At 35.8% G+C, this 16,344-nt stretch overlaps 1 protein-coding gene across 1 annotated transcript in view; it reads left to right on the forward strand.

Annotated features, from left to right (window-relative positions):
- The first annotated feature begins 676 nt into the window (after nt 1-676).
- Nucleotides 677-16,344, forward strand: part of LOC149173553 (alpha-galactosidase mel1-like) — a 29,741-nt gene continuing 14,073 nt past the window's right edge. Inside the window, exons 1-2 of the mRNA XM_089426733.1 lie at nt 677-735; nt 858-1,011. Coding sequence (XP_089282859.1) covers nt 677-735; nt 858-1,011 — 213 coding nt within the window. The remainder of the gene's footprint in view (nt 736-857; nt 1,012-16,344) is intronic.

Genomic DNA, 16,344 nt, shown 5'->3' on the forward strand with positions numbered 1-16,344 from the left:
TAATGAAATAATCCCAAATACTTTAAAATATGATTAAAAAAATTACTTAATAAAAAATTAATTTTTTAAATTTATAAAAAATCAATACCATCAATAATAAAAAATTTAAATTAATAATACTAAATGTTTTTATAACTTACAAATATAAATATTAAATTAAAAATAAAAAATTTAAATTAATAATACTAAATGTTTTTATAACTTACAAATATAAATATTAAACTAAAAATAACCTTGGTTAAAATATTAACATTTATAATTCCAATATTTTTCCATTTATAATTCCAAGATTTTTTCTCTTCGAATTTGGAACAAAGTAGGTTAAAAATCAGAATATTTAGAACATGGCTGGGTTGTTACTAAAAATAACCATGGTAAAAAAATTAACATTTATAATTCCAAGATTTTTCCTCTTCGAATTTGAAACAAAGTATGTTAAAAATCAGAATATTTAGAACATGGCTGGGTTGTTATTTTCACTTGTGGAATATAATTGAAACTGGTGGTTCGACTGTAAAAGTGATTTTATTTAAGCGTCTTTAACGGAATTGATGGTCATCCGTCGATACCAAGAAATGGCACAAAGTGTGTATATATCTATATATATATATATTGTATATATACACTTCTCATTTCAAACTATTACAGAAATCGGATGATAAGTTATAATATTCCTATGGCGAAGCTACCAATTCTTCTGGTTATCTCATTGCTTCAGCTTTCTACCCTTTTTCTGTAAGTCTGGTTTCTGAGTTGCTCAACTAGTTTCATGTTGCACTTCTACTGTGAGTCCAGGCTTTGTTCTTTCCTTGAATTTATGTAGGAACTGTAAGAAATATTGGATCTGTTGTCTGCAGGTCAGTGGAGAAAGTTGCAGCTGCTGATGTTCAGGCAAATATTCCACCAAGGGGATGGAATTCATATGACTCCTATTCATGGATTATCTCCGAAGAACAGTTTTTACAGAATGCTCGGGTTGCTGCCGGCACGCTGCTACAACATGGATATGAGGTAAGTATTTTTATTTTCAGGTTGTTTTGCTGTTTGTTATAATGTGGTTGATATAAATTATTAAGTTTGAAGCCTGTTTAATTCTGGATCTGTATAAAAGTGGATAAATTCATTCTTGAATGTGTTTTTTAATTTTGGATTTATCAAGTATTATAACAAGGTTATATAGTAGTTATTGCTGATTGTTTAGTTTAATTAATTAATAGTTAATTAAGGCCATCTATGTGATTGGGGTGAAGGTATAAGTTAAATCAGATCATCATGATAAACTTTGAAAATTAATGATGGAGTAGGTAAAAACCAATCAATTAGATGGATATGGCATGTTGTTTTTTTCAAAGTGGCAACTATTTTCTTTTTTTGAAAATACTTAGTTGTTTATGGATATTAAATTCAATGAACTTTTGGGCGATATTTATTCGAGAAACGGAGTGAGATATAAAAATGTATTTATTATTATTATTACACTAATATCAAATTTATGATTTACCATAATACGAAGTGATTTTTTATTTTTACTGATCCTAGTTGTCAGAGAATGTGGGTGTACTTGCATATATTTATTTATTAGGGTTTGCCAAAACAATGGAGAGAAGGGAGATGGACTGAAAGTATTTGCTATTAATACTCTGCAAGGCAATGCAATCACCAATAACATGAATGATAGAACTACACGTCAAATCATGTGGTACATGCATTATTGAAAAATTACCAATTTATTGCATCATTAAAAATCATATCACCAATTACAAGGCATGACCCAATAGCATGTTCAATTCTAAAGCAAATAGTATTAGAGATAAATACTAACAATTCTTTTTACAAAAAATACAAAATTAATTTGTATAGTTCCACTTTGTAGAATTGTAAATTATTTCACTGTTTGACCAAATTATGAGGTGGTCAGCCTTGAAATCCAATGCATGCATAATAAGCAGCAGGCATAATAAATGTTTTGATATGAATTAATAGTAACATATACTTAAAAATACATTAATAATAAGAAAATAGTTTTAATTTGGATGTACATGTAAAATATTTTAATGTCAATTATGTATATATTATATATTATGTTAAAAAAATTATGTATATATTATGAAAAAATTAAGTTTTTATGGTTAAAATTTTTATTTGGTCCTATATATATTTTATTTAACATTTAAAAATACAATTTAAATAATGAAAAATAACATTATATTTTGCACTCTAAAGAAGTTTGCACATGAAGAAATTTGATTGCTCTTGAGTCATATTAGATCCATACTTAACATAAATCTATGCTGGTTCTAATTTTGACAGTCGTACATCACCTTTTGATTATGTACCTTATCCTCTTTGACAATCCAATTGTACATTGTTATTTTATTTTCTTAATTTAATAACTTGATCGTGGCTCGTTGTTGAGTAAAGACACCTCTCCCTTTCAAATTTAATAATTTTGATTGAAACCTGTAATGTTTAGGTGAATTTCCAGTACTCTTACCTCACATATTTTAAAATCGAACCAACCTTCTTTGTGATGTACTCATTTCAAGATGGGTAAATATGATAGTTAACCATGTGATTTTGTGAACTGGTCAGATTTACAATTATGAATATGTACACATTCAAAAGTGGAAGTTGAAGTCACAGACATCGCTTGAATGACGTATGTTGAGATGAACTTGGGAAATCACTTGAATGATGTGTGACAGAACTACACATCCTGATATTTATTCCCCTCACAAAATCTCATATTTTATATTCTTCGTTACTTATGATATTATCCACTCATATATTTTGTGATGATTCAGGTTATCTCAATGGTGACATAAATGAATATGTAACATATCTTATAAGACAACACTGGCAATGGCTTATTACTGACTAAATTTCTACCTAATATTATACAACACAAAAACTTGATCAACAGTAAAGTGCCCATCTGTTCTATTGGTCGTACATGTGAAAAGGATCCTTATCTTGAAGTGACCTGCTACAGATCGCACAAATCCTTAGCACGATTGTCAACAAAGATCATGTCTTCGGATTGTTGTCGTAAAAAGTGTCTAGGCAGCGTGACAACGCTCAGAGTAAGGGTTGTCACTCTAATCCTTACTCGCTCAGTTTAGACTCTCCTTGATCTAGATTTAAACAGGAACACAACAAATTACAGAGATAACCATATACACAAAGATGCAGCAGAAATAATACTTCATTTCATTAATGGAAAATACTGAAATATGCTTACAACCAGAAATGGAAATAAACCAGCTAGGGCGATGGTAGCTTATCTCTGAGAAGAGATGTGATGGCTACATGCCTCTGAACTGTGTTACAATGAGGCTCGAAGGCCTATTTATTGTTGAGAAACAATGGAAAACCCTTAAAATTCCAAAACCTAACCCTAGGAGATGAAACGCCAAACTGCGGGCCCCGTTTGGGTAAATTGGTACATCAACTTCCTGGGGTCGTAACTTTGGCATATGATCTCCGTTTGACGCATACAATAGCTCGTTAGAAAGATCTATCCAAGCACTACCATTGTTGGAACGGGCAACATCGGTCCATTCCATGGACCCATGTTGCCCATGGATTCCCCAAAAAAACGTTGTTTAGGGCCTCAAAATGGCTCCGGAAGTTCAAGACCTGAAAAACTGCTAAAAATAGTAAGTTGTGCTACAATTAAGGAAACTGAAAATGCTGAGAAAAACAATGGTGGGGGTCCAGGTGGACTTGGCAGGTGGCCACCAATATCCACCTGGATCACTCCTAGACACTTTGTGCAACAACACAGATAACATGTCCTCTAAATAATCCCAACTGAGCGCGACCTCCGGTAATAATAAATATACCCCATCCCTATCATTATCATTTCCATGTGTTACAAGCATTATTTAAAAACTATGAATTTATTGCAACATTAAAAATTATATCAGTAATTACAAGGCATGGTCCAATAACATGTTCAATTCTAAGGCCAATAATATTAGAGATAAATATTAATATAAAAAATTACAAAAAATACAAAATTAATTTGTATAGTTTCACTTTATAGAATTGTAAATTATTTAAGTATTTGACCAAATTATTGGGTGGTCAACCTTGAAACCCAATGCATAATACCTGCTGGCAGCAAGCACAATAAAATGACATTAGAACATAAAAAACTACAAATAATACATATTCAAGAAACGACTTGGAAATTAAAATGACAGACTCAAAAACATTAGAACATAGAAAGCTATAGATACTACATATTCAAGAAATGACTTGGAGATTAAAGAGAAGATCACTATGGTTATGTGAAGGTGAGAGAAACACCAAATATATTCACAAATATGCAAATCTTAGAAGAAATGGAAACACTATCTCGCAAATTCAGAGTAGAAATGGGGATATGGTTTACTTCACGAAGGATATTCAGAGGGAGGTTGTACACTATTCAAAGTCCTTCTTTCAAGGACGACCTAATGTCAACGTAGAAGATTGGATATGGGGAACATCGAACTATCCACTCATGTTCAATGAGGAGCTGAATGAGAACATTTTCAGGCTGGTTACCACTGAGGAAATCCACCAGGTGTTAAATTCATTTGCTAAGGATAAAATTTTGGGCCTAGATGGTTGGATGGTGGAATTTTTTTCTCATTTCTTCAATCTGGTGGGAGCAAACCTTTTAAACTTGGTGAAGGAATCACGGTCTTTGGGACATGTTTCAGGCTCTATCAATACAACTTTTATCGCTATGATTCCAAAAGCATAAGTCACTTCCACCTTTCTAGATTTCTGGCCCATTTCACTCTGCAATATCACATATAAACTTATTTCTAAAATTATAGTAGAGCGATTGAAAGGCACACTCTCACTCCACATTTCTCGAGAACAATCAGGCTTCCTTCACAATACGCCGATTCATGATGTTGTGGTTTCCGCTCAAAAGATCATTCATACTATCCATACCAAGAAAATTAAGGCATTAGTAATGAAGGTGAACCTTTGGAAGGCTTATGAATAGGTCGAATGGACTTTCCTGAGACTCATCCTAATGAAAATCGGCCTCTCTATTCAAATTATTGAGTGGATTATGGCTTGTGTTACTAATGTGCATTTTTCTATACTGATCAATGGTTACCCATCAAACTTTTTTAGAGTCGGTTAGGGTTTGAGGCAGGGATGTTCACTTTCTCCCTTGTTATTTATATTGGTAATGGATTGCCTTAGTCACAAGATCAAATCGACATGTACAGGGGGTCACTTCAACGGCTTAAGACTGAGCACAGGTATTGTGATCTCGCATAAATTTTTTGTGGATGATATACTAGCTTTTGGTATGGTGTCTAGGGCATAATGGATGGTTTTCTATGAAATATTGCATTAATTTAGAGCGGCCTCGGGTATATGAAGGAAAATCATACATTCCGCACTCAGGGTGATCCTAGGGAGATCAATGACATTGTCCATTTGTTAACTTTCCAATCCAGACCTTTAAGTGACAACCCCACTTAGCTCAGCTTTGGACTTAAGCCAAATAACTACAAGTGTGTAGATTGGATATGGCTAATTGATAAATACAGACACAAACTTAATGGATGGGCACATTGATGGCTGACCCTTGGTGGCAGATATATCTTGGCACAAGTTGTTCTACAATAGTTTGCCATGTATTGGGTGCATCTATACATCCTCCCCTCAACCATTATAAATAAAATCAAAAGCATCATGGCACATTTTATCTGGGTGAGTTGGGAAGCAATACAAAATTTCATCTCACAAAATGGGAAAATATCACTATTCCTAAGGAACAAGGAGGATGGGGAATTTTAGATATTAAAATCTTTGGCTGGGCCTTCATTATGAGGACTTTTTAAGGAAGGAATTTGGAGGGACATCATCTCCTCAAAATACTTGCGCAAAAAAAGCATTGAGGATTGGACTAGGTGAGGACATCTTGGCATATAATCTGGGTCATACATTTGGAGATGCTTTCAAAAAGTTAAGGATATATTTATGCAGAGAATTTGCTGGTCTTTTGGTAGGGGGAATCATATCATCATAGGTATGGATAACATTCAGGGTGTGGGTGCAACACATACATTAAATGGTGGCCTTTTACAATATCTTCACTCTCGTGGTTTTTTCCTATTAGAACAAGACATTTCTAATTGGTATGGGAGATTTCCAGTTTGGAAACATATAGGGGAGATGGGTATGGAAGGTACAAATGTTGTGGAATGGGAGGCCTACATACAATCTCTTAGAAACGCGAGACTATGCAAAACTGAGGATGGGGACCGTATTACCTGGGTTGGAAAGATGCAGTCTAACATGGTGGAGGTGGTTGACACTTACATGTATCTAATTCACTCTTTAAGAGCACTTAACCATCTTTTTTGGTTCTTCAATGTCTGGAAACTTGATGTCCCTATAAAAAATTCTTTTTGTTTGGTTGGTTTGGAGGAACAAAACCCTTACCTGGGAGAATCTATTTAAGAGGTGTTTTAATGGGCCAGGGAGATGCCCATATGCAGGGTCTACAGTGAAGCTAATGTCCATCTATTTCTGGAATGTCCTATTGCTATCATGGTCTAGGATGGTATTTTTTCTTCGTTGAATTTATCTTGCAGGCAATTTGGACACATTGAAGAATGTATCCAATGGTGGTTGGAGTGTGGTGGTAAATATATGGTTATTCCACTTTTTGTATTTTGGGAAATTTGGTGTGCCAAGAATGGACACATTTTTGAGGGACTTCAGATTTCAACTCACCGAATCATATATAAAATTTTGTCATGGCTGGAAAATATCAAGACTCCCTCTCGGCTTATTCAAGATCATTTGCATAGGTTTCGTCCTCACCCCTTTCTCTACCTAGCTAGGTATTTCGATGGTGTTGCACAAAGGAACCATTGTGGTTGTGGAGTTTGGCTTCGTGTGGACCCGATCTGTCACTATAAGATACATTGGAATGGTGGCCCAGGCACAAACACGAGGGTAGAAGTCCTGGCACTCTGGGGACTTCTTTGGTTCTCCAGATGACTGTCCATCGACTCCTTAAATGTATATGGGGACTCACAGGTGCTAATTGAGGGGATGTTGACTAATTCTGATTTCTCTCCTCCCCATCTCTCTGCATGGATGTCACAGATAAAACTCCTCAGGAGGTCATTTACTTCAATCACCTTCCAACATATTTTCCAGGAGACAAATGGGACAGTAGACTCTTTGTCAAAGAAAGGGCTCACAACAAACATAGGATACATGCATTATACACATACGGAATCTGATAACATTAGAGTGGAGGGATCTATTCCCTTCCTTAGTCTTTTTTATTATTATCTTCCTCATTATATGTTGAGTTGTGGTCATATATGCTGATCTTTGCACTGTATTTTTTGCTTTATGTGATTATGGGGTCTTACTAAAAGCATAATTTTGTGAAATTGTACTGGAGCATTGGATGGGCTAAACATTTTGTACAAGGTACTATTTTGGATAATATGCACGGATACATATTATAAACCAACATTTTTTTCATTTGAAAAAAATTAAAATGAGGACAAATTTTGGAATAAGCAATTATTTTTAGACATGCATAAATTTGTGGAAAGGTTTTTAAATAAAAAACATATCTTTTTTCAGTGTTTAGTTTTTAAACGATAGAGATAATTTAAAAGGAGTTGGGTTTACTTAATTTATTAGGGAGAGATTAGTTGGTTTATGTGGGATTTAATCTCCATCAAATTGTTGATTCAAATTTTACCAGAAAGGGTTGAGAGGAGACACGGCATATGAGAATAAAAATACTTTAAAAAAAAAAGAAAAAAGTAATTTACTAATGAGTTAAGATTTATATAAAAAATTTCAAGATCTATCCCTTTGAGATGTATATAAACGATTTCTAAGATCTATAGTTGAATGGGTTGCTTTTTTGTGGATTTTAAGAGTGAAAATTTGTGTTAAAGTTTAAAAACTTCAGCGAATTTTGTAAAATATTTAACAATGCTTTTGTAATAATCTTGAAATTTTTAATAATTTTACATAATATAATATTAAAAAAAAAAATTACTCATCTCTATTTTCAAAAAAAACATGGAAAAATAACCGGTAAGTAAATATTAACTCCTAAAAAAATTATTCAGCTTATATAATCTAATAATTTTTAGGAAAAATAAGAATCAATAATTTTTTTTAAAATATAGAAAATCAACCTTTAATATGATCATGGGAGTTTCCGACCTGGGGAACAACTATATATCATCTCGTCACAATCAAAACAAGGAAATAGGCAGCCTGAACGTTTAACAGTAGCCAACCTGTGTGGAGAGTAAACAACGGGAAATGACGACGGGGACAGTAATTAACGGGAAATTAGGGGTAAAGGGATGGACATCTCTCGCTCCAACAGATACAAATATTTATGAAGTTGAATAACTTTTGAATTTAATTTGATAGTCGACTTTCAGAATATTTTGGAGTCAGAGTAATCTAAGGGCCTTCAGGCGGTTCTTCTAGGTTTATGGTATTTGCAAGTTGTTTATGAAGGGAAAATCTTCTCCATTCAGGATTCTTTTCCTCCTAATTTTTAACAGTTTTTGCAGCTACTCTGGTTTCCTGATTTCCATTTTGGTCATATTTTCCTATCAGTTTGCTGTGATTTTCATATGACGCTGGTCTTCGGTTCCTATATGATGTTGTTCTTCTTTTCCTATATGATGCTGTTCTTTGTTTCCGTGGCCGCAGGTTTCTCCAGCTATGCCTATCCTATATCTTTTGAAGATTTTGATGATGTTTGACAGTATGGCTTTTTTGTGATGGTTTCTCGGCAATATCTCTCTTTTTTTGGGTTTTTCCTCCTTGATTTTGCTTCGCCAGATCTATATGAGACATATATTATCTCATGTGAATGTATATATATTCTTTGTTTATATTTCTTATATAAATACAATCCTGCTTTTCGTCCTGAAAAGTAATGTCTTAAAATTGACTTCATTTTTATGGATCTAATTCTAGAATATTATTGAAACTTATAATCAAAATTTGTGGATTTCTAGAATATTTTGGAGTCAAAGTATTAGAAGTATTAAAATTAACTTCATTTCTATTGATCTAATTCTAGAATATTCTTGGAATTGGCAATCAAAATTTGTCAATTTCCAGAATTTTTTGGAGTCGGAGTAATAGAAGTAATTTTTTAAAATTGGCTTCATTTATATTGATCTGATTTCAAAATATTCTTGGAATTGACAATCAAAATAAGGATTGTTGTTTTTTTTACAAGTTTAGCAACCATGAGGCCACAACATGGTTATGTTCAAGAATAACACCAATTGAACTAATAACTTAACATCTAAAAAGTGTCTTAAACCACCTACTCCAAAACCTCATGGGAAAAATAAGCATAGGCATTAAAGTGTTAAACTACTTTTGAATAATAACATATATTCAAAATTCCATAATTACTTATATTTTGAAATTTCAATACAAAACAGTCCATTAAATTCAAACGTTTTAACAACTTTGTTTTTAGTTTTTCATCATTTCAATAAAAAAACATTTAATAGTATTTGAGACCTTTTAATTCTATTTTAATTCCCAATCATGTAAAACAAATTGCCCATCACATTTCAATCTTGATTACTTATTATCTTATCATTACATTCAAACATTTTATATTTAAACTTTCCAGCCTTTTTGAAAAAGTCATTACCATACCTAGATCTATAGGACTAAGGCAACTAAAGCATTAATATTAAGATATAATTTTTTTAAACAAATATGAGTAGGCTTTTTATAAAATATATGCCTTAGAACACAACTAAAACCTTTAGAGAAGTTTACATGGAGTACAAAGGTGTTATCTATTATGAGTACATCTTTGATGGTGATTCAATTTTTTTTTTTCTACATGCCTAGTGTGATCATACATGAAACAAAAGTTGTTGCAACTATAATTTTTGCAAATTTTACCACCAACTAGAATACATTTGTATGGCATTGTCAAGGATTAACTTGACGGATTGATGGACATCTTGTCAGAAGATCTCTCTGGCACACTGCTATTTATGTTGCAATCCTCGTCTATATTCCTCTATGCCAAAAAATTCATATAGTGTCGACGAAACCAGTCCAATTTGTCTACTAGCTGAGCTACCGAGATATAATTTTTAAGTATAATTAATTATAGTAATTATACATAGATCTAAGTCAACTATTTAAAGTTTCAAGCCTCCTTGAAGAAGTCATTACCATAACTATCTATAGGGGCTAAGTTGTTAATTTTAGATAACAATGTTATGTTCTATGCTTAGCACAATTACTTCAATGTTCCTTTTGGCAACCCAGTGACAATTTCCAACTTAGATTTCAAATAGCAATCACATTAACCATTAAACACATTGACAATAAAAGTAGATAGAACATGAAACAAAAATTTGGAACACAAGCCAAGACAAGAAGACATGAGAGGGAAAAACCCCAATGTGGGGAAAACCCCTTGATCCATTCTTATTATTATATCAAAATGTTCAGCAGAGAGAGAGAGAGAGAGTACAAAAGTCAAATTGACTTGCCAAATTGGAAGTCAAAACAACCTTGTCAATTTCTGCAGTCAACTGCAATCAAACTTCAACCCTAACTAGAATGACAAAGATGGTCAATGCAGTAGAAAACTTCTCCTCTGAAGCTCGGTCAAAGGCAGTCAAACTTGGCCTCTAGCAGTGGTCAAATTTAGCCCAAAACAGTCACAAAATTTGTGGTCAAACTTGGTCAACCTATGGTCATGTAGGTCAAAGTCCTCCTTTTGCCTCGGTTCTTGTGCCTAGAAATGCAGCTTGCTGAGATAGAAATACACCCATAAATCGAAGTCAATTGAAGCCCGAAAGTCAAAGTCAACGCTGGTCAAATTGCAGAAATTTTTGAGATTTTTGGCCCTGCAATTTCGTCCTATAATTTCATCCTCCTTGTGCCACACGAGGGAGAGAGAGAATGCCCAATGTTGTACGAACCAATGAGAGAAGGAGAGAGAATGTGTGAGTGATGATGATGCCAAATGAGGTGAGAGATCACTTGTATTTATACAATTCATTGTGGGTGAAGAGTCACACCCACTGGGCTTCATGAGCCTACATGATGATGTGGCTTAACTGGAAAATTTGCACATGTGTGGGCATAAATTCAAAAACACACTTCCGCTTGTCCAAATTGGATGATCTTTATATCAATTTTAGTCCTCTTGAAAAAAGAGGAATTTAATGAGATCGTCATCTCCATCAAATGAGTTGTCTTAAGGTGGGATTTGGCCCTAGTTGCCAATTTTAACATAAGCGAACCACAACATTAATACTGAGATGTGATTTTTAAGTATAATTAATTAACATAATATGCATACATCTAAGTGAACTACAACATTAATAAAGATATGATTAGTAAGTGTAATGGACTTTTTCATAAATCTATCATGATATGTTTCCACATTACATGTCCCTTGTAGGTGCTCCCTTCCAATCATGTACATCATGTCATTTTGTTATTTGATTACATTCTTATTTTTTCATTTTATCTTTAATTTCTCTTATTTTAATTTCATGTTATATTCTTTCTTGTCCTTTTAACATTTTAATGTTTTTACTATTTCTTTATCTCTCTTGTCTATAGGAAAGATTTTTATTTGATACAAACAAATTTATGGATTTCTGAATCGAAACTAGATAAAATAACTTGCTCTATTTTCTAACTCCTTATCTTGCTTTCGTCTTCATCCCAATCATTCAATATGGCTCTCCAACATTATTTTGAAACCAACTCATGTTTGATCAAATAAAGCTTCCTACAAATGCCTTTGCTTGTCTATAAAATCTTCTTTTACCACATATACCCACTCATGTTTGATCAAATAAAGCTTCCTACAGAGGCCCTTGCTGGTCTATAAAATATTATTTTACCACATATACCCATGGATGTTAGAGGACACCACTTCAAGTATCATGTATGTTTGGGTGCCTATTTTTAAATCCCAACATTCTTTTGAAGCCAACTCACACTTGATCAAAGAAAGCTTCCTACAAAGCCCCTTGCTTGTCTCTAAAATCTTCATTTACCACATATACCCATGGAAGTTAGAGGACGTTACTTCAAAATCTCAAGTATGTTTGGGTGCCTATTTTTAAAGCCATCGTTGTTTATATGGGAGATTCAAGGGATTAAATAGATTGTTGATAACACAAGTGATCAATGAATGTGTGGTTCCAATCTTTCAATCTCCAAGACAACACAATCACACAACATTGATAGTATGCTTTACTTTAGTGAAGGGAATTCACTCCACATGAGGTATTTTTAAGAATTCGAATAACAACACCACAACTTGTAACCATCTTGGTGCACAATGGAAATGAAAAAAATTGTTATTAATATCGAACGTTGAATTCCTATCTCTAGGTTCTTTTTCAATTGCATGGAATTGATAAAGGGCAAACACATTACAACTGTCTTCCTTTATCATCAACAAACTCAACAGGAGTGAACATCACATACCTTCTTGCAAATAATAAATCCCATGAGGAAGGTTTACTAATAAACATTCATAATGCACCCCCGGATGTGGGTGATCTGTAATGCACTAACTGTGATGGGACGAAGGAGGGCGCAGCATGGAAGGCACCTGTCCAGCATGCTCGCTGGACAGAATACCATGTGGGAGGTTATGAACCCGCAGGTGGTTAACATTATGGTAGCTATTTTGTTTGGTCTCGGCATTAAATCGCTGTCCAGTTTCGCCTGCACTGGAGGATCTCTGCCTGCAACGATCTTGATTGCCATAGTAATGGCGGGTGAGGACCGAGGGGGTGGCACTCGTTTATTTAACAGCTTCAGCTTCAGCAACATGCTACTGTGTTTCATTCTGCTTGGGATGGTTCAGGGTTCTGATACAGATTGGGTTTGGGGGGGGGTCATGCTCCGGTTGCTGTCTTCAGATTGTGCCTGAGGTGGTGGAAGCATAGCCACTTTCCATAGGGCGCACGGTGCGTAATTTACCCTCAGTTGTTGGCGGCAACCCCTATGGTGTTCGCAGAATTCTCATTGCTGGTCGTGGAATATCCACTGGTATTCCGGAAATTCACACGGCTATTAGTGGAAGTCTCGCTGGTGTTTGTGATATCCATAATGTAGATTGTGTTAATGTTTCTCCCTCTGCTGATTATACCCATAGAAATCCCTCTGTTGTGTAGAACTCTCCCTCGGCTGCTGGTAGTGCTCTCGCTGCTGTTCGTGGCTTTCTTCTTGCAGAAGGAGATTTCAACTTTGTTGTTCAAGATTTTCTGTCCACTATGTCGAGACCCCGCCAGTGCATGCTCAACCACAGAGGCTCCGGCCCGGGCAATCCTTCTCGCCCTTCTGCTGGGTCTGGCTCCTTGGGGCAGGCTCCTCCTCCTCTGGGAACAGAGAGCATTCTGAGACCAAGTCAATACCTGGACCCAAGCTCTCCAGACTCCTCCAATTCGTCGTCCTTTGGCTCTGCTATATTCACGTTCAATTGTTCTCTCAATCGCCCTCGGATTACGACTCATGTCTCTGTTATCTTCTTAGAAGAAGCCCAAGAAGAGGGCGAGCCCACTGCCCCTTTGCCTCACACTGAGGATGATCAAAATCCCAACTCTCCGAGGCCTTCTACTGATATGCAACACGGGACATCTCAACCAGCCAGCACTGTCAATATAGTTCCAGTTGCTCATGCTTAGCCGGACAGGCAGGAACATGAAGAGGGATGGTGCAGGATTGTGGAGGAGCCACCCGACGAGTAAACTTGTGTTTTAGCTGTCCATCAGTTTTTGCGGCCCTGTGGAAAAGGAGGAAAAGGTTCTTTTTGGCTCTGTTTGTCAAATTCTATCTATGTTCTTGTGTTGGGTCTATTGTCTAGTTTCTGTTGTGTTCACTAGTTGTTTGTATCTCTCTGATTCCCCTGCACGGGATATCTCTCTGATTCCCCTGCGCGGGATAGCTCAAACAGCCTATCTCTCAGGCATGATGGCTTTCTTTGCTCAAACGATGTAACAGTACTCTTTTTTGTAAATAATAGATTAATCATACTTAGCAAAAAAAAAATAAACATTCATAATGTGTCCCTTAAAAGTATAACATGATATACATTCTTCCTCATTCAATTCTTTACTAGTGTAAGGGTGATAGCACATATAGGAACATATATATTAACTATGGATTTGGCAGATCCCCTCCATTCACCAGCCAAGTCCTTGTGGCCATCCATGCAATTCTAAGTAGCAATCTAAAAATACATGTAATTAAGGATTTGTTGTGACATTGGAAATGCATTGACAAACTATTGAACATGACATGCATAGAACCTCTTGCCTCATGGAAAGCATGCATTTCGTCTGTAATTCCATCGACTATGGATTATGAGTAATAAAACTTCTAGTTGAGATTGATTACCTCTGTACTTTAGAAATCACTAGTGCATGAGGAAATCCATCACAAGTATTTAATAAGGCCATAGAGGGGAATCAAACCCTTATTTTGATCCGGATTTAAACAGGAACGCAACAAATTACAGATATAACCATAAATATGAAGATGCAGTAGAAATAACACTTCATTTCATTAATATCAAACACTGAAATATGCTTACAAATAGAATGGAAACAAGACTAGCTCGAGCGATGGTAGCTTATCTCTGAGAAGAGATGTGTGGGCTACATGCCTCCGAACTGTGTTACAATGAGGCTCAAAAGTCTATTTATTATTGATAAACAATGCAAAACCCTAAACATCCAAAAACCTAACCCTAGGAGATGAAGCGCCAAAAACTGTGGGCCCCATTTGGGTAAATTGGTACATCAAATTCCTGGGGTCGTAACTTTGGCATACGATCTCCGTTTGGCTATCATAATACCTCATTTCGAAGATAAGGAAGAGAAGGTCAAAAACAAATTAACAAGCTATTTTGGGACATTTCCGGTCTCCCCGTTTTCCCTAAAAATGTTGTTTAGGGCCTTAAAATGGCTTTGGAAGTTCAGGACCCGAAAAACTGCCAAAAATAGTAAATTATGCAACAATTAAGGAAACCAAAAAACTGAAAGAGATAGTGTTGGGTGTCCAAGTGGAATAGGCAGGTGGCCACCAATATCCACCTGGATCATTCCTCCCCCCTTAGGAAGCAATGGTCCCCATTACATTGAGTTCCTCCATGAGATGAGGAAACTTCTGCCGAACTTGGTCCCTCGTGAGCCACTTGCCCTGGTGAAGGAGTTGGCTTGCTTTGACAACTCGATATAGTTGGATCCTTTGTTGTTGGATGTTCTTGATCTGCGTGTCCATGATCTAATTAGTTGTGGCTTGTTCCATGCAATCTGTATTTAACTCTATAGGTGTGAGTTGTTCTGCAATGTCTGATGTGTCTAGCGATGGTGGGAGTTATGGTAGAAGGTGGTCCACATTAAACACTAGGTGCAGAACAAGGAATGGGGGAATGTTGAGCGCAAATTCATTGTCTCCCACCGCCTTGGTGATGGTGTAAGGAGCATATCGAAGTGGTCTAAGTTTCCGATAGGCTCCGATAAGGCATTCCTTTTGCAAATGCAACCAGGCTTTGTTGCCCACTTGAAACTTGTGTGGCACCCGATGTTGATCATATCGTTGCTTGTACTTTGCATTTGATTTCTCTAGAATGTCGTGGAACTACTGTGGGATATGTTGGATGTGCTCAATGAAGTTGTTTGCCTTATCGGTTTCGAAGTGGACATGAGATGAATCCGCATGAGTAGTTGTAAATGTCATGGCCACATCAATGGGACATAGTGGTTGGAATCCCAAGCCCACCTGAAAAGGGTTGTGGCCAGTCGAGCTGTGGAGAACCCGGTTATAACTATGCTGGACATAGGGGAGGCTCTCATCCCATGTGAATGGATGTTTTGAGTTGTACATGCGCAGAATGTGTACGATCATCATGTTGACAACCTTTGTTTGGCCATTAGTTTGAGGATGGAAAGCGATGGACTTAGTGAGCTTGGTGTCCAGCATCGACCAGAGACTGGACCAAAATCTATTGAGGAACCTGCTATCTCAATCTGAGATGATAGACTGTGGGATCCCAAAGTGTACCCACACTCATTCAAAGAAGAGTTTAGTAGTGGCTTTCGTTGTGATATTCTTCTTGCAGGCCACCATAATGGTCATCTTCGAGAATCTATCAACGATTACAAAAACACAACAATTTCCATGCTTAGTAGAAGGAAGACCTGACATGCAATCCATGGAGATGGATTCCCAAGGTTGACTAGGGGTAGGCAACAGAGTATAGAGGCCTTGCTTCTTGATGGTCGGTTTGGAAATGGC

This window comes from Pinus tabuliformis, chromosome 4_2 (assembly GCF_031772625.1).
Source record: "Pinus tabuliformis cultivar Carrire ecotype Pingquan chromosome 4_2, CPIR1, whole genome shotgun sequence".
NCBI lineage: Eukaryota > Viridiplantae > Streptophyta > Pinopsida > Pinales > Pinaceae > Pinus > Pinus tabuliformis.